General features: G+C 47.2%; 1 protein-coding gene across 2 annotated transcripts in view; it reads left to right on the top strand.

The window, feature by feature from the left end:
* The first annotated feature begins 11,443 nt into the window (after positions 1–11,443).
* LOC139227194 (monocyte to macrophage differentiation factor-like) overlaps positions 11,444–20,615 on the top strand; it is a 29,711-nt gene continuing 20,539 nt past the window's right edge. Inside the window, exon 1 of one of the 2 annotated variants that reach the window (XM_070858256.1) lies at positions 11,444–11,579. In XM_070858256.1, the coding sequence (XP_070714357.1) occupies positions 11,548–11,579 (32 nt within the window). In that variant the 5' untranslated portion in view covers positions 11,444–11,547. Of the gene's footprint in view, positions 11,580–14,434; positions 14,954–20,615 lie in introns of those variants that run through there. The other variant, XM_070858257.1, reaches the window with a different exon arrangement.

Here is a 20,615-nt window from a genome sequence, read left to right as displayed (position 1 = left end):
CAGTGATACCTGATGTTTTATGATTCAGTTTGTGAAAGAATCAAAGGGGGGATTGATAGAGAATTCAAACAGGCTGCATTTAGACAGACTGTAAGAATTCACAGACACTAAGTCAGAGATGCTACGTGAGTGGGAGCATGTTGCATTAAGTCATCAATCAACTTGACATTTTAGGACCTTGGGTAGCGAGCCAATTAAAAGGTTAAAAGACTATTAATTGAGCCAATAAGGTCAAAGAAGGTGAGTTCTTTTTTGTAAATTGATCCAGGTATAAGTACAGCCATTCTGATCATGTGGTCTCAGAAGGACAAAGACCTGGCTTAAAGCCAAGAGCTTGTTACTGCTGTCTGCCAAAATAAAGTGACATTAAAACTACAATCGGAGTTCGTATTTAAATGGAAATTAAGAGATCTAACATCTTTCCTCTCAGGTAGATGTAAAAGATCCCATGGCACTATTCGAAGAACAGCAGGGAAGTTCTCCAAGTGCCATGACTATAAGAACATAAGAAATAGGAACAGGAGTAGGCCACTTGGCCCCTCGAGCCTGCTCCACCATTTAATAAGATCATGGCTGATCTGATCATGGGCTCAGCTCCACTTTCCTGCCCGCTCCCCATAACCCTTTGTTCCCTTATCGCTCAAAAATGTGTCTTTCTCCGCCTTAAATATATTCAATGACCCAGCCTCCACAGCTCTCTGGGGCAGAGAATTCCACAGATTTACAACCCTCTGAGGGAAGAAATTCCTCCTCATCTCAGTTTTAAATGGGCAGCCCCTTATTCTGATGTCCCCTAGTTTTAGTTTCCCTTTTGAGTGGAAATATCCTTTCTGCATCCACCTTGTCGAGCTCCCTCATTATCTTATATATTCGATAAGATCACCTCTCATTCTTCTGAACTCCAATGAGTATAGGTCCAACCTATTCAACCTATCTTCATAAGTCAACCCCCTCATCTCCAGAATCAACCGAGTGAACCTTCTCTGAACAGCCTCCAATGCAAGTATATCCTTCCTTAAATACGGAGACCAAAACTATATGCAGTACTCCAGGTGTGACCTCACCAATACTCTACCAATGGTCTACAGGGCTGTAGTAATACCCGCCCTCCTGTATGGCTCAGAGACATGAGACATGGACCATGTACAGTAGACACCTCAAGTCACTGGAAAAATACTATTTCTCTGCAAGATCCTACAAATTCCCTGGGAGGACAGACGCACCAACATTAGCGTCCTCGACCAGGCCAACATCCCCAGCATTGAAGCACTGACTACACTTGATCACCTTCGCAGGGCAGACCACATTGTCCGCATGCCAGACACGAGACTCCCAAAGCAAGCGTTCTACTCGGAACTCCTTCATGGCAAACGAACAAAAGGTGGGCAGAGGAAACGTTACAAGGACACCCTCAAAGCCTCCCTGATAAAGTGCAACATCCCCACTAGTACCTGGGAGTCCCTGGCCAAAGACCGCCCTAAGTGGAGGAAGTGCATCCGGGAGGGCACTGAGCACCTCGAGTCTCATCGCCGAGAGCATGCAGAAATCAAGAACAGGCAGCGGAAAGAGCGTGCAACAAATCTGTCCCACCCACCCCTTCCCTCAACAACTATCTGTCCCACCTGTGACAGAGACTGTGGTTCTCGTATTGGACTGTTCAGCCACTTAAGGATTCATTCTAAGAGTGGAAGCAAGTCTTCCTCGATTCCGAGTGACTGCCTATGATGATGATGACCCTGTGCAGTTGTAGCAGGACTTCTCTGCTTTTATATTCTATCCCCCTTACAATAAAGGCCAACATTCCATTTGCCTTCCTGATTACTTGTTGTACCTGCATACTAACTTTTTGTGTTTCATGCACAAGGACCCTCTGTACTGCAGCACTTTGCAATTTTTCTCCATTTAAATTATAATTTGCTCTTCTATTTTTTCTGCCAAAGTGGATAACCTCACATTTTTCCACATTATACTCCATCTGCCAAATTTTTGCCCACTCACTTAGCCTGTCTATATCCCTTTGCAGATTTTTTGTGTCCTCCTCACAATTTGCTTTCCCACCCATCTTTGTATCATCGGCAAACTTGGCTACATTACACTCGGTCCCTTCATCCAAGTCATTAATATAGATTGTAAATAGTTGAGGACCCACCACCGATCCCTGTGGCACCCCACTAGTTATTGTTTGCCAACTGGAAAATGACCCATTTATCCTGACTCTCTGTTCTCTGTTCGTTAGCCAATCCTCTATCCATGCTAATATATTACCCCAACCCCGTGAGCTTTTATTTTGTGCAGTAACCTTTTATGTGGTACCTTATCGAATGCCTTCTGGAAATCCAGATACACCACATCCACTGCTTCCCCCTTTTCCACCCTGCTCGTTACATCCTCAAAGAATACCAGCAAATTTGTCAAACATGATTTCCCTTTCTTAAAACCATGCTGACTCAGCTTAATTGAATTATACTTTTCCAAATGTCCTGCTAATGCTTCCTTAATAATGGACTCCAGCATTTTCCCAATGACAGATGTTAGGCTAACTGGTCTATAGTTTCCTGCTTTTTATCTGCCTCCTTTTTTAAATAGGGGCGTTATATTTGCGGTTTTCCAATCCGCTGGGACCGTCCCAGAATCCAGGGAATTTTGGTAGATTACAACCAATGCATCCACTATCTCTGCAGCCACTTCTCTTAAGACCCTAGGATGTAAGCCATTAGATCCAGGGGACTTGTCCGCCTTTAGTCCCATTATTTTACCGAGTACTACTTCATTAGTGATCGTGATAGTATTAAGTTCCTCCCTCCCTATGGCCCCCATGATTATCCACTATTGGGATGTTTTTAGTGTCTTCTATCGTGAAGACCGATACAAAATATTTGTTCAATGTCTCTGCCAGTTCCCTGTTCTCCATTATTAATTCCCCAGTTTCATCCTCTAGGGGACCAATATTTACTTTAGCCATTCTTTTCCTTTTTCATCATCATCATCATAGGCAGTCCCTCGAACGAGGATGACTTGCTTCCACAAGAGTTCACAAATGTTTCAATGAAGGACCCGATGTTTCAGTCCTGAACTCCAATTGAGGGAGTGGAAGTGTTGTATATGGAGAAAGAGTCAGACTGAACACTGTGAGCTCAACGTAAAGTGTCCCTAGAGTGCCTCTCCAACCTGTGAAGCCTCCTTAAATACCTGTGCTCCCAAGGGATTATGGGATCCCTTGGGACTCCAGGGGATGAGCCCTCTGGTGGCTGTACAGAATAAATACAAGTCCACACATATAACAACACTCTCCCCCAAAGTCAATAGTGTAACTATTTACAATGTGAGTCAATCTGGGGCCTTTCTTGCCCTGGTTGATCGTCTCGGTGTGAAAGCTGTTGTTGAATCATTTGTTGGGACCTCGCTGGGCTGCTGTGCAGCTGGCCTTGTTGAGCTGCCTGGTGTGTTGGACCCTGCAGGGCTGCTGTAGATGATGGGTTCTGCTTCGTGGTCAAGTGTGGTGCCGGTTGCCACTGGTGTGTATGTTGGGGGATCAAAAAAGGTAGGATCCAAGGTGGGTTGCTCAGGATAGTCCGTGAATCTGAGTTTGATTTAGTCCAAGTGTTTCCGGTGAATGAGTCCATTTGAAAGTTTGACCCGAAACACCCTGCTCCCCTCTTTGGCCACGGCAGTGCCGGGAAGCCACTTGGGACCTTGTCCATAATTTAATACAAATACAGGATCATTGATTTCAATCTCGCGTGACACATTTGCACTATCATGGTCTGCGCTTTGTTGAAGCCGCCTGCTCTCTACCTGTTCATGTAGATCAGGGTGAACTAACAAGAGCCTTGTCTTAAGTGCTCTTTTCATGAGCAGTTGAGCAGGTGGGATCCCAGTGAGTAAGTGTGGTCTCGTGCGGTAGCTAAGCAGGACCCACGATAGGCGAGTCTGCAGTGAGCCTTCAGTCACCCTCTTCAAGCCTTGCTTGATGGTTTGCACTGCTCTCTCTGCCTGACAATTGGACGCTGGTTTAAACGGGGCAGATGTGGCATGTTTGATCACGTTACGGGTCATGAATTCTTTGAACTCAGCACTGGTAAAACATAGCCCGTTGTCGCTCACCAGGACATCGGGTAAGCCGTGAGTGGCAAACATGGCCCGCAGGCTTTCAGTTGTGGCAGCGGATGTGCTAGCCGACATTATCTCACATTCAATCCACTTGGAGTACGCGTCTACAACCACAAGGAACATTTTACCCAAGAACGGGCCTGTATAGGCGACGTGTACCCTAAACCACGATTTGGAGGGCCAAGACCATAAACTTAGCGGCGCCTCCCTGGGTACATTGCTTAACTGCGAGCATGTATTACATCTGTGAATGCAGGACTCTAAGTCCGCATCGATACCGGGCCACCACACGTGGGATCTGGCTATTGCTTTCATCATTACGATGCCTGGGTGGGTACTGTGGAGGTCATTGATGAAGGTGTCTCTGCCCTTCTTGGGGACCACTACTCGATTGCCCCACAGAAGGCAGTCTGTCTGTATAGACATTTCATCTTTGTCATCTCCGGAACGGCTTCAGCTCTTCCTGCATTTCCACTGGGACACTGGACCAACTTCCATGAAGCACACAGCTTTTGACTAGAGATAATAAGGGGTCCTGGCTTGTCCAGGTTTTGATCTTCCGGGCAGTGGCAGGTGATTGCTCACTCGCAAATGCTTCCATAACCATGGCTAGATCTGCGGGCTGCACCATTTCCACCCCCGTGGTGGGCAATGGCAGCATACTGAGAGCATCGGCGAAGTTTTCTGTGCCTGGCCTGTGGCGGATGGCGTAGTTGTATACGGACAACGTGAGCACCCATGTCTAGATGCGGGCCGATGCGTTGGTATTTGTCGCTTTACTCTCGGAGAACAGGGATATAAGTGGCTTATGGTCAGTTTCCAATTCGAATTTTAGTCCAAACAGGTATTGATGCATTTTCTTTACCCCATAGAAACACAATAACGCTTCTTTTTCAATCATGCTGTAGGCTCTCTCAGCCTTAGACAGACTCCTATTTGCATAAGCAACCATTTGCAGTTTCCCGAAATCATTTACTTGTTGCAATACACACCCGACGCCATATGACATCACATGCTAGTACCAAACGCTTACATGGATCATACAACACAAGCAATTTGTTTGAGCATAACAATTTTCTCGCTTTTACAAAGGCATTTTCTTGGCTTTTGCCCCAAACCCATTCGCCCCCTTTTCGTAGTAAGACATGTAGTGATGAGACCCCACAAGAGATTGATGTGCAAAGTTAGAGCACATGGGATTGGGGGTAGTGTACTGACATGGATTGAGAACTGGTTGTCAGACAGGAAGCAAAGAGTAGGAGTAAATGGGTACTTTTCAGAATGGCAGGCAGTGACTAGTGGGGTACCGCAAGGTTCTGTGCTGGGGCCCCAGCTGTTTACACTGTACATTAATGATTTAGATGAGGGGATTAAATGTAGTATCTCCAAATTTGCGGATGACACTAAGTTGGGTGGCAGTGTGAGCTGCGAGGAGGATGCTGTGAGGCTGCAGAGCGACTTGGATAGGTTAGGTGAGTGGGCAAATGCATGGCAGATGAAGTATAATGTGGATAAATGTGAGGTTATCCACTTTGGTGGTAAAAACAGAGAGACAGACTATTATCTGAATGGTGACAGATTAGGAAAAGGGGAGGTGCAAAGAGACCTGGGTGTCATGGTACATCAGTCATTGAAGGTTGGCATGCAGGTGCAGCAGGCGGTTAAGAAAGCAAATGGCATGTTGGCCTTCATAGCAAGGGGATTTGAGTACAGGGGCAGGGAGGTGTTGCTACAGTTGTACAGGGCATTGGTGAGGCCACACCTGGAGTATTGTGTACAGTTTTGGTCTCCTAACCTGAGGAAGGACATTCTTGCTATTGAGGGAGTGCAGCGAAGGTTCACCAGACTGATTCCCGGGATGGCGGGACTGACCTATCAAGAAAGACTGGATCAACTGGGCTTGTATTCACTGGAGTTCAGAAGAATGAGAGGGGACCTCATAGAAACATATAAAATTCTGACGGGGTTAGACAGGTTAGATGCAGGAAGAATGTTCCCAATGTTGGGGAAGTCCAGAACCAGGGGTCACAGTCTAAGGATAAGGGGTAAGCCATTTAGGACCGAGATGCGGAGGAACTTCTTCACCCAGAGAGTGGTGAACCTGTGGAATTCTCTACCACAGAAAGTTGTTGAGGCCAATTCACTAAATATATTCAAAAAGGAGTTAGATGAGGTCCTTACTGCTAGGGGGATCAAGGGGTATGGCGAGAAAGCAGGAATGGGGTACTGAAGTTGAATGTTCAGCCATGAACTCATTGAATGGCGGTGCAGGCTAGAAGGGCCGAATGGCCTACTCCTGCACCTATTTTCTATGTTTCTATGTTTCTAAGTTACCAAAGTAGTTCAAGTGTCCCAGAAACGACCGCAGCTCCAGCAGCTCAGTGCGTTCCCGATTGCCTCCGTCTTCGCTTTGTTGGGCCTGGTGCCGTCTGCCGCAATCCACCTTCCCAAGAACTCCACTTCAGGCACCAGGAAAACGCACTTCGAGCGTTTTAACCTGAGCCCCACGTGGTTGAGGCGACTAAGAACCTCCTCCAGGTTCTGCAGGTGCTCGACTGTGTTCCGACCTGTGACCAAGATGTCATCCTGGAAGACCACGGGACCGACTTCAGTAAACTTTCCATGTTTCTCTGGAATATCGCCGCCGCTGACCGATTCTAAACAGGCATCTGTTATAAACAAAAAGACCTTAGTGCATGTTGATGCAGGTGAGGGCCTTCGATGATTCTTCCAGTTCCTGCGTCATGTAGGCTGAAGTCAGATCCAGCTTCATGAACGTCTTTCCTCCTGCCAGCGTTACAAAGAGGTCGTCGGTCTTTGGTAGTGGATATTGGTCCTGCATGGAGAAACAATTGATAGTTACTTTGTAATCGCCACAGATTCTGAAGGTGCCGTCTCCCTTGAAGAGTGGGACAATAGGACTCGCCCACTCGCTGAACTCGATCGGTGAAATGATGCCCTCTCTTTGCAGCCAGTCTAGCTCGATCTCTACCCTTTCTCTCATCATGTACGTACTGCTCTCGCCTTGTGATGGATGGGTCGCGCCCCCGGAATTAGGTGGATCTGCACTTTTGCTCCTTGGAATTTCCCGATGCCTGGTTCGAACAGCGAAAGAAATTTGTTTATGACCTGGACACACGAAGTGTCGTCAGCGGGCGACAGCGCTCGGACGTCATCTTAGTTCCAGCGTGTGTTTCCCAGACAGTTCCTGCCGAGCAGCATGGGACCATCGCCCGGTACCACCCAGAGTGGTAGCTTGTGTACCGCTCCATCGTAGGAGACCTTTACATAGCTTTAATTTCTTGTATTCATTCTTTGATCACATTTTTAAACAGCACTTTGCAGAGATCCAATACTGGAGTAACTGTTTAACCATATAAATGAGATAAGGGCCCTGCTTCAGAAACATGTTTCTTTACCTCTGATTCTGATAAAGGCTCCAACTGAAATATTAACCTACACTTTCTCTTTCAGATGCTGACTGACTTGGTGTAGGTTTTCAGTATTTTCTGTTATCATCATCATCATAGACAGTCCCTTGAAATTGAGGAAGACTTGCTTCCACTCTAAAAGTGAGTTCTCAGGTGGCTGTACAGTCCAATACGGGAATTACAGACTCTGTCACAGGTGAGACAGAGAGTGCTTGAAGGAAAGGGTGGGTGGGGAGTCTGGTTTGCTGCACGCTCCTTCCGCTGCCTGCGCTTGTTTTCTGCATGCTCTCGGCGATGAGACTCGAGGTGCTCAGCGCATTTCCGGATGTTCTTCTTCCACTTAGGACGGTCTTGGGCCAGGGATTCCCAGGTGTCGGTGGGGAGGTTGCATTTTATCAAGGCTTTCTGTTACCTTTCTGTTAACTAGCCACGCTCCAACTCCGTTCTGATCGTAACCTATTACTCAGGAAACTTCAGACTGAAAAGGTCAAGTTTGTGGTTCAACATGAGACAGCTGTCACTCAGGGTTCACAGAATGACGGCAATGTCCAGGGACCATTATTGTACACTTCACTGCAGGATGTTTTTACGGTTCAATTGGACACAGAGAGAAAAATAAACAGTTAGCTTACAATTTTTGTTCAACACACAGCATTAGTAATGAAAGCATTCTGACGGGGCTGGACAGGTTAGAAGCAGGAAGAATGTTCCCGATGATGGGGAAGTCCAGAACCAGGGGTCACAGTCTAAGGATAAGGGGTAAGCCATTTAGGACCGAGATGAGGAGAAACTTCTTCACCCAGAGAGTGGTGAACCTGTGGAATTCTCTACCACAGAAAGTTGTTGAGGCCATTTCACTAAATATATTCAAAAAGGAGTTAGATGTAGTCCTTACTACTAGGGGAATCAAGGGGTATGGTGAGAAAGCAGGAATGGGGTACTGAAGTTGCATGTTCAGCCATGAACTCATTGAATGGCGGTGCAGGCTCGAAGGGCCGAATGGCCTACTCCTGCACCTATTTTCTATGTTTCTATGTTTCTATGTTGAGCAGTGGCAGACATTTAAGGAGATATTTCATAACTCGCAACAAAAATATATCCCAATGAGAAGGAAAGACTGTAAGAGAAGGGATAACCATCCATGGATAACTAAGGAAATAAGGGAGGGTATCAAATTGAAAACAAAGGCATACAATATGGCCAAGACTAGTGGGAGGCCAGAGGATTGGGAAATTTTTAAAAGCCAGCAGAGAACAACTAAAAAAATGATTAAGAGAGGGAAGATAGATTATGAAAGTAAACTAGCACGAAACATGAATACAGATAGTAAGAGTTTCCACATGTACAAGTCATCCTGGTGCAACCCTTGCCACCGGATAAAGGCCTAGCTCTGTCGAGCCCGTGTGGTGGCTGATGTGCAACGGTCACCACACATTAAAAAAATCCATGCACAGGCATCTTCCTGTTATATATGTGGACTTGTATTTACTCTGTACAGCCACCAGAGGGCTCATCCCCTGGAGTCCCAAGGGATCCCATAATCCCTTGGGAGCACAGGTATTTAAGGAGGCTTCACAGGTTGGAGAGGCACTCTGGAGACCTGCAATAAAAGACTAAGGTTATTATTATTATTTATGGAAATCAATAAATCATTGTATCAATACAGAACTTAGCTGTAAAATTGGCCAACAGTTTTAAGAAAGCAGACACAACTTCAAAAAAATCTGACAATTGAAAAATATCTCTGAATATAGGCTTCTGACATGCACAGGCTTGCCATAACTTAAGCAGTAGGTGTACCCAACATTCCATGAATCATGCCAATTGAACTGGTGAGCGGGGGATGGGGGGGTTGGTGGGGGGAGGGGGCAGAAGTAGACGGATTCTCTCACATTTTGTGTGCTGCATTGTTCAATCCACTGGAATTGAGCAGTAGCAAAGCAAGTAGGATCGAGGAGTGGTCCTGGTGATCGAGCCAAGAGTGGCTTTGAGGGCGGATACACAACCTGCGAACAAAAGCTGATTTTCATCCACAAACATGGGCAAGAGGGCAGTCCTGATCTGAAACACAATCTGCAAACAACAGTGCATGGGTGGCATGATTCAATAAATCCCTACAAACTCTTCATCTGATCTCTGGGGACTTTCAGCACTTCTGCCAACTTCTGCAAGCTCAGTGATTTTTTGGAAAGAATAGTAATTAATATACTGGATGTCAGAGTGGAACAAAAATTCTGAAAATGAATAGGGGCAAAATTACTGTATAATGCTATTACTCACAATTTACATTAATATATGAAAAATAATGGCATAAATTACCATTACATTATTGGCGTATTTATGCTATTATGTATCATAATGGAAAACGACAACTCAGAGCATTTATAGAAAAAAACACCAAGCAAGGGGAGAAAGATGAGGAAAGGGTTTAGAGATCGAAGGAAGAGCAAGCACTAGATTCGCTATGCTAATCATGTTCTAATTACACCTTCTCAACAAATTCCACTTTACCCATTGACAATGAGCGAGCTGGATTAAAAGAGGGCAGATATATAAAGGAGAAAGTGAGTAGCTGCAGTGAATTGCTACCTGTTTCCTGCAGCAACAGTTTGCGGCCGGGGCTCCTTCTCCTTGGGCAGTCCCCCAGAGTCGAGGATGACTTGCTTCCACACTGAAATGAGTTCTCAGGTGACTGATGAGACCAATGCGGGATCTACAGTCTCTGTCGCGGGTGGTGCAGACAGTGGCTGGAGGGACGGGTGTGTGGGGTGCTTGATTTGTCGTACGCTTCTTCCGCTGTTTGTACTTGGCTTCCACGTGCTCCCGACGAAGAGACTCGAAGTGTTCCGGCCATTCTCGGATGCTTCTCCTCCACTTTGAGCAATCTTGGGCCAGGGATTCCCAAGAGTTGATGGGGATGTTACATTTTTTTCAAGAAGGCTTTGAGGGTGTCCTTGAAGCATTTTCTCTGCCCTCCTGGGACTCGCTTGCCATGACGGAGCTCGGAGTAGAATGCTTGTTTCGGGAGCCTAGTATCGGGCATGCGGACAATATGGCCCGTCCATCGGAGCTGATCGAGTGTGGTCAGTGCCTCGATGCTGGGGATGTTGGCCTGAGAGAGAACGCTGCCTGCGTCTATCCTACCATTGAATTTGCAGGATTTTGCTGAGGCAGCATTGGTGGTACTTCTCCAGTGCTTTGAGGTGCCTACTGTACATAATCCATGTCTCTGAAGCATATAGGAGGGTGAGTATCACTACTGCTCTGTAGACCATGAGCTTGGTACGGGTTTGAATTCCTGGTCTCCGAACACTCTTTTCCTCAGGCGGTTGAAGGCTACACTGGTGCACTGAAGGCGGTGTCTGTCCTTGCTGATAGTAGGCTCCCAAGGTATGGGAAATGTCCAAGGTCTTGTCACGGATCTTGATAATCAGGAAACAGTACTGTGTGGCGGGGGCATTAGTCTTACTGATGTTTAATGTAAGGCCCAGACTCGTACGCTTCAGTGAAGGTGTCAACAATGGTTTGGAGTTCGGCCTCTGAGTGTGCACAAACGCAGGCGTCGTCTGCACATTGTAATTCACTGACAGAGGTTGGAAAAAATTGGACGTGGACTGGAGGCGACGGAGAACGAACAATTTCCCTCTTGTCCCCTCAAAGCCTCCTTGAAAAAATGTAACATCCCCACTGACACTTGGGAATCCCTGACCCAAGGCCCTCAAAGTGGAGGGGAAGCATCCGAGAAACATCGGAAGGCCGGGCTCCATCACCAAGATGGCGGCGCGGGCTCGTCCGTTGGTCGCGCGCAGGAACGGTTGCCACGCATGCTCACTGCCCACCCCCGCCGCGCAGGCGCGCCCGGTGCACCGGTCCAGGCATGCGTAGTGCTGCTGTGGCAGCCTCCGGAGCCGGGAGGCGGAGCCCAGCCTCGGCGGGGGACAGTCAGCGCCCCGGGACCAGGCTCGGCGGGGGACAGTCAGCGCCCCGGGACCAGGAGCCCGCCGCCATGGGACACTGCAAACCCATCTCTCACATCAGGTAGGAGCTTCCCGTCTTCAGTCAGAGCCCCGGGCATGGACAGCCCCGCTCACCGCCACCTCAGGGTGAGAGGGTTAGAGTGAGGAGGGGGGGATCTGTGGGGAGAGAGGGGTCTGTGGGCGGTCTGGGGGTAGAGGGATCTGTGGGGAGAGAGGGACCTGTGGGGGGGATCTGTGGGAGGGGAGAGAGGTCTGGGGGTAGAGGGATCTGTGGGGAGAGAGGGATACGTGGGGGGTGGGGGGTAGAGGGATCTGTGGGGGGATCTGGGGGGGAGAGAGCGATCTGGGGTGGAGAGTCGGGTGGGGAGAGGGATCTGGGGTGGAGAGGGTTCTGTGGGGAGAGAGGGATCTGTGGGAGGGAAGAGGGATCTGTGGGGGGTCTGGGGAGAGGGAGATCTGTGGGGAGAGAGGGATCTGGGGGTTGAGGGATCTGGGGGGAGAGGGATCTGTGTAGAGAGAGGGATCTGTGGGGGGGGGTGTCTGGGGGTGGAGAGATCTGTGGGGAGCAAGGAGTCTGGGGGTGGAGAGATCTGTGGGGAGCAAGGGATCTGTGGGGAGAGAGGGATCTGTGGGAGGATCTGGGGATAGAGGGATCTGTGGGTAGAGGGGGGTCGGGGGGTAGTGAGGTCTGTGGGGGGAATATGTGGGGAGAGAGGGATCTGTGGGGAGAGGGGAATATGTGGGGAGAGAGGGACCTGTGGGGAGAGACGGACCTGTGGGGAGAGAGGGGAATATGTGGGGAGAGAACCTGTGGGGAGAGAGGGGAATATGTGGGGAGAGAGGGATCTGTGGGGAGAGAGGGATCTGTGGGAGGATCTGGGGAGAGAGGGAATCTGGGGGTAGTGAGATCTGTGGGGGGAGAGGGGAATATGTGGGGAGAGAGGGATCTGTGGAGAGAGGGATATGTGGGGAGAGGGGAATATGTGGGGAGAGGGGAATATGTGGGGAGAGGGGAATATGTGGGGAGAGGGGAATATGTGGGGAGAGGGAAATATGTGGGGAGAGGGGAATATGTGGGGAGAGAGGGACCTGTGGGGGGAGAGGGGAATATGTGGGGGAGTGGGGAATATGTGAAGGGAGTGGGGAATATGTGGGGGGAGAGGGATCTGTGGGGAGAGAGGGACCTGTGGGGAGAGAGGGATCTGTGGGTGGGGGATGTGGGAGTGGGGGAAGCTTGGATATGTTTGTGAGGATGGGGAGAGGAGGGAGTTGGGGGAACAAGGTATGGAGAGTATAAATTACTCATTGGAAAGAGCTTGTCACGAACTCGTTGTAGGGCAAGGATTTGGTGCATCGTGGGCACAGCTTCATGGAGCCCAGTGGGGCGTGCACAGATGTGGGCATGGAGGCGATATGCAGGGCAGGGAGCTGAGTGATGGGAGTGGATTAGGCTCAGTTACAGAACAATGTTATAGCAACAGAAAATACACAGCAGGTGTATTAGCATGTGAAAGAGTGTTTGCTTCCAAAACAGTCATTGCTTACAGCTCTGTGCATTTCAAGCATTATATTTTTGTTTTTGATTTCTATTGGCATTGGCAGTTTTTACTTGTAATTTGGGTGATGTATTGTGTGGGTTCGTACTGTCTGAGCACAGTGCATGTATGATCTATGACATGGCCTCACACAATGGGGCAAACATTGGCACACATTCAGTGTATCCTTGTGGGAGACTGCTCTGAATAGTTTCAGTGCCAGTTGTCTAACCATTGGAGAGACCTCTGCTGCTTTGTGCTTGGCTAAACAAACTGTTCAGTATTCGCTTGAAACCTGCTTCTCTTTACACTGCATTTTTTATTTGAGCCCTAGTGACTGCATCACTGCGCTGGTTCTGAGGTTGGCTTTCTATTTAAGAACATAAGAAATAGGAGCAGGAGTAGGCCATTTGGCCCCTCGAGCCTGCTCCGCCATTCAATAAAATCATGGCTGATCTGATCATGGACTCAGCTCCACTTCCCCGCCCACTCCTCATAACCTTTTATTCTCTTTTCGCTCAAAAATCTGCCTATCTCCGCCTTAAATATATTCAGTTCTCTGGGGCAGAGAAGTCCACAGATTTACAACCCTCAGAGAGAAGAAATTCCTCCTCATCTCAGTTTTAAATAGGTGGCCCCTTATTCTGAGACTATGCCCCCTAGTTTTAGTTTCCCCTATGAGTGGAAATATCCTCTCTGCATCCACCTTGTCGAGCCCCCTCAGTATTTTATATGTTTCGATAAGATCACCTCTGAGATTTCCAGCACTTTCTGTTTTTATTTCTATTTCACTGTTTGGTTTAGAGGCTTATCACCCCCCCCCCCCCCACCATTTTGTAATAGTTGAGTTGTGCAGCTGGTGAGGCGAGGTCGATGACAATGAATGCAGAACAGATCAAGCTGCAACTTCAGAGTTCAATTCATTTATTTACATGCAATATGGCATCTGTAAATGAGGTGTTATTGTTCAGCCATCAAATCTGAAACAATGGTAAAGTACAGGATAAATTCAAAGAAAATAAGTGAGTTTATTTATATTATCCTCTGCCATGCCCGCACGATCACCTCTGTAGTACATCAGAGTTCTATTTTTGTCTCTCTCCTCTTCAGAATCACTACCTACGTACTCTAGAAGCACAGGGTCCACATCTCTGCTTTCTTCAGCTCGATTTCTCCGGCTCCTCCACTGACTCTTGAGGCTGTGCTGGAGACAGTTGCCTGTCTGACATTAAAACTTGGACAAGCTGAACCTTTCTCCAGTTAAATGTTAGCAAAACAAGAGCCATTCTTTCTGACCTCAATCTTCATCTTTAGGTGGTTCTGGATGCTGTAACACCCCTCGCCAACACCCCACTCTCTACTGCTTATTCCTGATTGAAGTTGTGCTGAGTGGGGAGCTGTTCGACAAAGGCTACAGGATCTTACTGGAATAAAGTCTTACCTGGGTTGTATCTCAACAGTTAGCTGAAGGGAACATTGGGGGTGGTCTGGGTTAAAATTCAGCCTGTGGTGCAACCATTGGTATCCATGACCACCTCCCCCATGTTTGTGGATAGAGTGTGAAAGCACCTAGTGATGAATGAACAACCAATATTCACCATCAAGGATTGGAAGAATAGCTGCTCGGGTGACAGAGCCCTGCCACCTGTAGAGTAAATAGGACTGTTCTATTTACAATTTGAAGTAATCAAAAAGGCTGATGGAATATTGGCTTTTTTCTCAAGGGAGCACAGCTTCATAATGACCCATGTTAACACCATGTGATCAGACCATCCCGTCACCTCCCGAACTTTGGTATCATTTGTGGAACTTTGAGCACCATTTTTCAATTAATTCATCGCCTTTCTTCACTCTTGACGCAAGATATCTGCAAACTGAAGCTAACCACACTTTCCATTTGGTACGTACTGCTTCATGAGTGATGCTGGTGTTTGTGGGCACGTTTTAAGTGTGTGATATCCTGCTGAGGCCCGCTTTCATCACTTAAAGGGGAACCATACTCATTCAAATTATATTCTTCAACGTTGGAGACAGAGAGTGGTTGAACGGTACTGACATTTTGCAATCCTTCCACCTTTTTAAAAAAAAAAATGCTTTTTGCTGGTCTGGGACCATGTATTTTCTGTAGAATTGGCCCCATGTGTCCCCAGTATGATCTCTCTGAAGAGGGAATTCTGCACAAAATGTCAGCTTCTCAGGTGATCTCCTCAGCAGGTTGTAGAGTATCCATTTCTATCTGTCACCCTCTCTCTCTCCTCTCTTTTTTACCTTTACCAATTTCTTTTCGGTTACCTGCATGTGTGACTTATCCTCAGGGTTTTTAAACAAGATATCCGTGTGAAAGCAAACAATGGGAGAGCACAATGGGACAGAAGTGAGAATCTGTTCAGTTTTGTTCTGTAAAATGGGGCTTGATATTAAATCATACAGTCATACAGCACAGGAGGAGACCATTCAGCCCGCCATGCCTGCGGTGGAGCTATCCAATGAATCCTGCTCTTTCCCCGCAGCCATGTATTTTTTTTCCTTCAACTATTTATCCATTTCCCTTTTGAAAGTTATTATTGAATCTGCTTCCACCGCCCTTTCAGGCAGCATGTTCCACATTGTAACATCTCTGGTTCTTTTGCTACTCACATTAAATCTGTGCCTCCCGCCACTGGAACCGTTTCTCCGTATTTACTCTATCAAAACCTTTCGTGAACACCTCTATCAAATCTCCCTTTAACTTTTCCTGCTCCAAGAAGGTTCATTAATTTCAGAAACCACCTATTTTATGTTCACCATTGGTATATTTTGGAAGCATTTGTATATTTCTTTAGGAATAATAATGAAGTTAATGTGATGTTGGCTGTTCCTCGACCTGAGCAGATTCCCAGAGATACTGTATATGGCTGACTGATTATTGCTCGGACTCCATTTTCTGAGCATCCCATTGCTCCACCTTTGCAGTGCACTCAGTTGCCTTGTCCATACTCTGGAATTCCCTAGCCAAACTGCTTCTTTAAAAAAAAAAAGAATCACCTCCAGACCCACTGCTTTGACCAAACTCTCGGTCACTCTCCTAACCTCTCCCTTCTGACCTAGCGTCAATCTTCCTTACTCCTATTTGTGAAATGCTTTGAGGCTTTTCTTTACATTAAAGGTGTTCGAGAAATCCGACATTACAACAGTGACTACACTTCAAAAAGCACATTTGTAAAGTGCTTTGGGATATCTGGTGGTCGTAAATGGCTCTTTATCTCTCGGGGAGAGGGACGAGGACCTCAAGGTTACAGTGCTACAATAGGGTGCAAAGCTGATTGAAGAAATTGGGTGTTGCGGGAAAGATGGGAACGCGATTAGGAGGTCACGCTATGTTCAAAGACATTGGAGATGAGATAGTAGTTTGATAGAGGATGGTAAAGGATGAGTATTTTGAGGAGGGGGTACTGTTAGAAAGTTTGGGTGTTGGTGCACTAAGGCACAGTGCTATGGGATGGTGGGAAGCTGATGTGACCACAATATCCCCAATTAAGCTCCTGTGTTTCCTGACCTCGTGGGATGAGGGGGATGTGGTGATAGCGGAAGTGTTGTGTCTAGATTCACACTGCCACCATCACAGGCAGAAAAAGACACACAAGAATCTTGCTTTAGGGGTGAAAGGTTAAGTTCAAGAATGTTATTGTGTAATTAAATATTTGCTTTTAAAAGAAGAGGGATGGGATTGTGTTCAGAAAAGCCTTTTCTTAAGTATTTAATATTCACTGATGGTGAGTGGAGCACTAACACAGCACTTAAAACATTGTTGGTAAATGTTACTGCCAGTGTTCCCTTTGTGCCACAAAGGTTAATCCCTCATGGAAGGATTGTTTCTGTCAACAAATAGGCTTCTTGCGTGCAAGAGGGACGTGCTCATTAACCATTGGGAGGTTTGTATCACGCAGTCACATCACAGGGACACATCTCGATATTAACAAGCTGCAAATAGGTCCTGGTAAATGGGTGTCAGGGAGCAACCTTGTGAGCTCTCAGAGGTTGGCTCAAGGATATACTCGTCTTCACTTGACCAAAGCTGGTACAAATGATGGGTTTACATACAGGGCAGGTACAGCACGGGGTTAGATACAGAGAAAAGCTCCCTCTACACTGTCCCATCAAACATTCCCAGGGCAGGTACAGCATGGGGTTAGATACAGAGTAAAGCTCCCTCTACACTGTCCCATCAAACACTCCCAGGGCAGGTACAGCACGGGGTTAGATACAGAGAAAAGCTCCCTCTACACTGTCCCATCAAACACTCCCAGGGCAGGTACAGCACGGAGTTAGATACAGAGTAAAGCTCCCTCTACACTGTCCCATCAAACACTCCCAGGGCAGGTACAGCACGGGGTTAGATACAGAGTAAAGCTCCCTCTATACTGTCCCATCAAACACTCCGTGTTGGATACTTTCTATCTAGAGGGCCGTGGTTGCATTAGTTTGGAGGGTAGATGACAATTCTTGAAGCGTATCTTGGCTTTGAGAACAAGTGAAGGGAACTTTGTTTCCTTTATCAAATCATAGGGTGAGGGGGTTTGTGATTAATGTTTTTCATGAATGGTAGTTGCTGTGATAATAGGGGTGAGCAGCCATTGTGCATGTGAGTGCATTGCTGTTTCCCGTGAGTCCTTGGCTGTAGCTCTGACGGAAACACCTTTTTGCAGAGAGGAGGGTAGTTGGGCCAATCCACTCCTTGTGTCCGGGTACAGGATAGGGACCGGCAGAGGCCTGGGTGAGCCAGTTACCCACCCTCTGCCGTGAGTTGTTACATGGCAGAAGGGAACCCCCGAGTGTCACTGAAACCCTGCAACATGATTCAGTAGAATGCCTGCACACACTCTCTCACTGACTCCTTGAGAAATGTTTTTAAATTCCCCTGGAACTCCTGACTGTTGCTATTGGATAGAAATTGTCTGAATTTGGGGGTGGGGAGAAGGAGAAGGGCGAAAAGAGTTCAAAAGAAAGTTCTAATCTGCAAGTAACGCTGAGGATTTGTGTGATTTCACTGTGCCAAGCACGGCCTTGCCCACACTGGGGCCTGTTGAATGAGTGGGGGGGTGAGCTCCCTTCATGGGCTGTTCCTCTACACCATGGCCTGGCCTGGCAGCAGTCACATTACTCGATCCTGGAATGGGTGACACTGCTGAATAAGCTTTCTTTATTTGAAATTACATTTTCAGTAATTTGCATACAGATGTGACTTTCCAAAGCCTCGGTGGGCTCTCTGCACAGGGAGGTAGTGAATACATTAGTGGGCAGGGGCCCCGGCTGTGTGTACTCTGAGGGTAGCACGTGTTTGACAGTCGGAGCAATTTGGTCATCGGGGTTGGGCTGGAGGGGGAAGCAGAGGGTTCTGCCTTTATGAACTCCTGGTCCTGTTGGTTTGAAGTTGCTGTCTTTGGGTATGTGTCAGCTGTAGCTCAGCGGGTAGCACCCTTACCTCGGAGTCAGAAGGTTGTGGGTTCAAATCCCACTCCCGGGACTTGAGCACATAAATCTAGGCTGACACTTCAGTGCGGTGCTGAGGGAGCGCTGCACTGTCGGAGGGGCCGTCTTTCGGATTGAGACGTTAAACCGAGGCTCCGTTTACTCTCTCAGGTGGACGCAAAAGATCCCATGGTACTATTTCGAAGAAGAGCAGGGGAGTTATCCCCGGAGTCCTGGCCAATATTTATCCCTCAACCAACATAACAAAACCAGATTATCTGGTCATTATCACATCGCAGTTTGTGGGAGCTTGCTGTGCGCAAATTGGCTGCCACATTTCCCACATTACACCAGTGACTACACTCCATTGGCTGTAAAATGCTTTGAGACGTTTGGTGGTCGTGAAAGGTGCTATATAAATGCAAGACTTTTGATGTCACTTTGACTTACCTCCCCCATGCATTGTCTTGGGAGGTGGTTTGAGTGGTGGGTAGGAAAGGAGAGGTGACCCAGGCTTACCCGCTTTCTCCCTAGTTCCGGGGGAAGGCCACACACCCTGATTCTAATAGAATGTGCCATTGGTGTTTGAGCCTGGCTTGTTGTGAGGAGGGCTGTAACTAGCCCGTACAGTGCAGGTATTGTCCTCCACTCACAGCACCGGCTCAACTGCAGCTTTGTGAATTAGCCGCTTTGTCTCCTAATTAATAGTCCCAACATTCTTTAACACTTGCTTCAAATAAACTTTTTTTTTTAAAGCATTTAAAGGAAAACGTTCTGGTTATTGCTGCTGCTTTTTCAGTTTGAAAGACTCTCTGGTGTTTGCTGGTTTTGCTGTGTTAATGTAAAGTGTGGAATCAGCAGAGAATTTCTGCCTCTTGTCTCAGTCACACCCGTTATGGTGGTTACACAGTGTTATTGTGCTGAGCTTCAATAAGCACTAATGCTGCTGACATGCTCGGGAATGTAGCAGTCACTGGGGTTCAGTGTAGTTTTTTTTCATGTTGTACCTATTGTGGCGATGGAAACACCAAGCTGTACAATGACAGATTCTGTCCTTCTAAACCTGGCTGTGTCCTTTCGAGCTGTATAGTACAAAGATGAAGCATTGGGGGGCACAGGGCTCACTGGCAGTGGAAACAGTTTAAAGTGAGGATATGGTTATGAAGATGACCCTCAACAATCTAACTCATCAAATATACACATCCATAATAAAACACACCTCACACAAACCTATTGCTGCTACATCAACATGGATTGACTTAGTGTGATCTCTATCCTGCAGCATATTGGTATTATTGAGTCCAGTACGAACCCTGTAATGTTGATGACTATGTTTGTGCTCATCCAAGGATCTCTGGAAAGTGGCATTCTGAAACCCAGAAACGTTTAGATAACGCCTCCATTTTAAAATTCCCATCCTTGTTTACAAATCCCTCCATGGCCTTGCCCCTCCCTGTCTCTGTAACCTTCTACAGCCCTCTGTGATCTCTGCACTCCTCCAATTCTGGCCTCTTGTGCATCCTGATTCCCATCACTCCACCATCAGTGGCCGTGCCTTCAGCTGCCTGGGCCCTACGCTCTGGAACTCCCTCCCTAAACCTCTCGGCCTCTCCACCGCTCTCTCCTCCTTTAAGACGCTCCTTAAAATCTACCTCTCTGACCAAGCTTTTGGCCACCTGCCCTAATGTGGCTTGGTGTCAAATTTTGTCTCATAATACTCCTGAGAAGCACCTTGGGGCATTTTACTACGTTAAAGGTGCTATATAAATACAAGTTGTTGTAAATATGGTGGCAGCAGTACTGCGGTTTGCTGTCTTCTGCAAAGTCCAAACCCTGTGTGAGGAACGTGGTTCATAGCTTGAGGTCAGAGTAATTATTTTATCTGATGATAAGTTAATTGGAAGCATAATCAGCAATTGTCTCCACATCACCGGACACGTGGGGAGAAATGATCGCTTTCAGTTTAGAAATTGTAACTCATAAACTGGGCTATCAGATCGCAGTTGAGACTGGTGACAGCCTTATGATTCACTGATTGATACCCAAGGGGCACTAATGAGTTTGCACAGGGAACTGAATGGAATTGTGGAATACAATTCTCCAAAACATTGCTA

Source organism: Pristiophorus japonicus, chromosome 16 (assembly GCF_044704955.1).
Source record: "Pristiophorus japonicus isolate sPriJap1 chromosome 16, sPriJap1.hap1, whole genome shotgun sequence".
NCBI lineage: Eukaryota > Metazoa > Chordata > Chondrichthyes > Pristiophoridae > Pristiophorus > Pristiophorus japonicus.
Note: the sequence above shows the minus strand (reverse complement) of the source record. Positions and strands in the feature narration are given on the sequence as shown.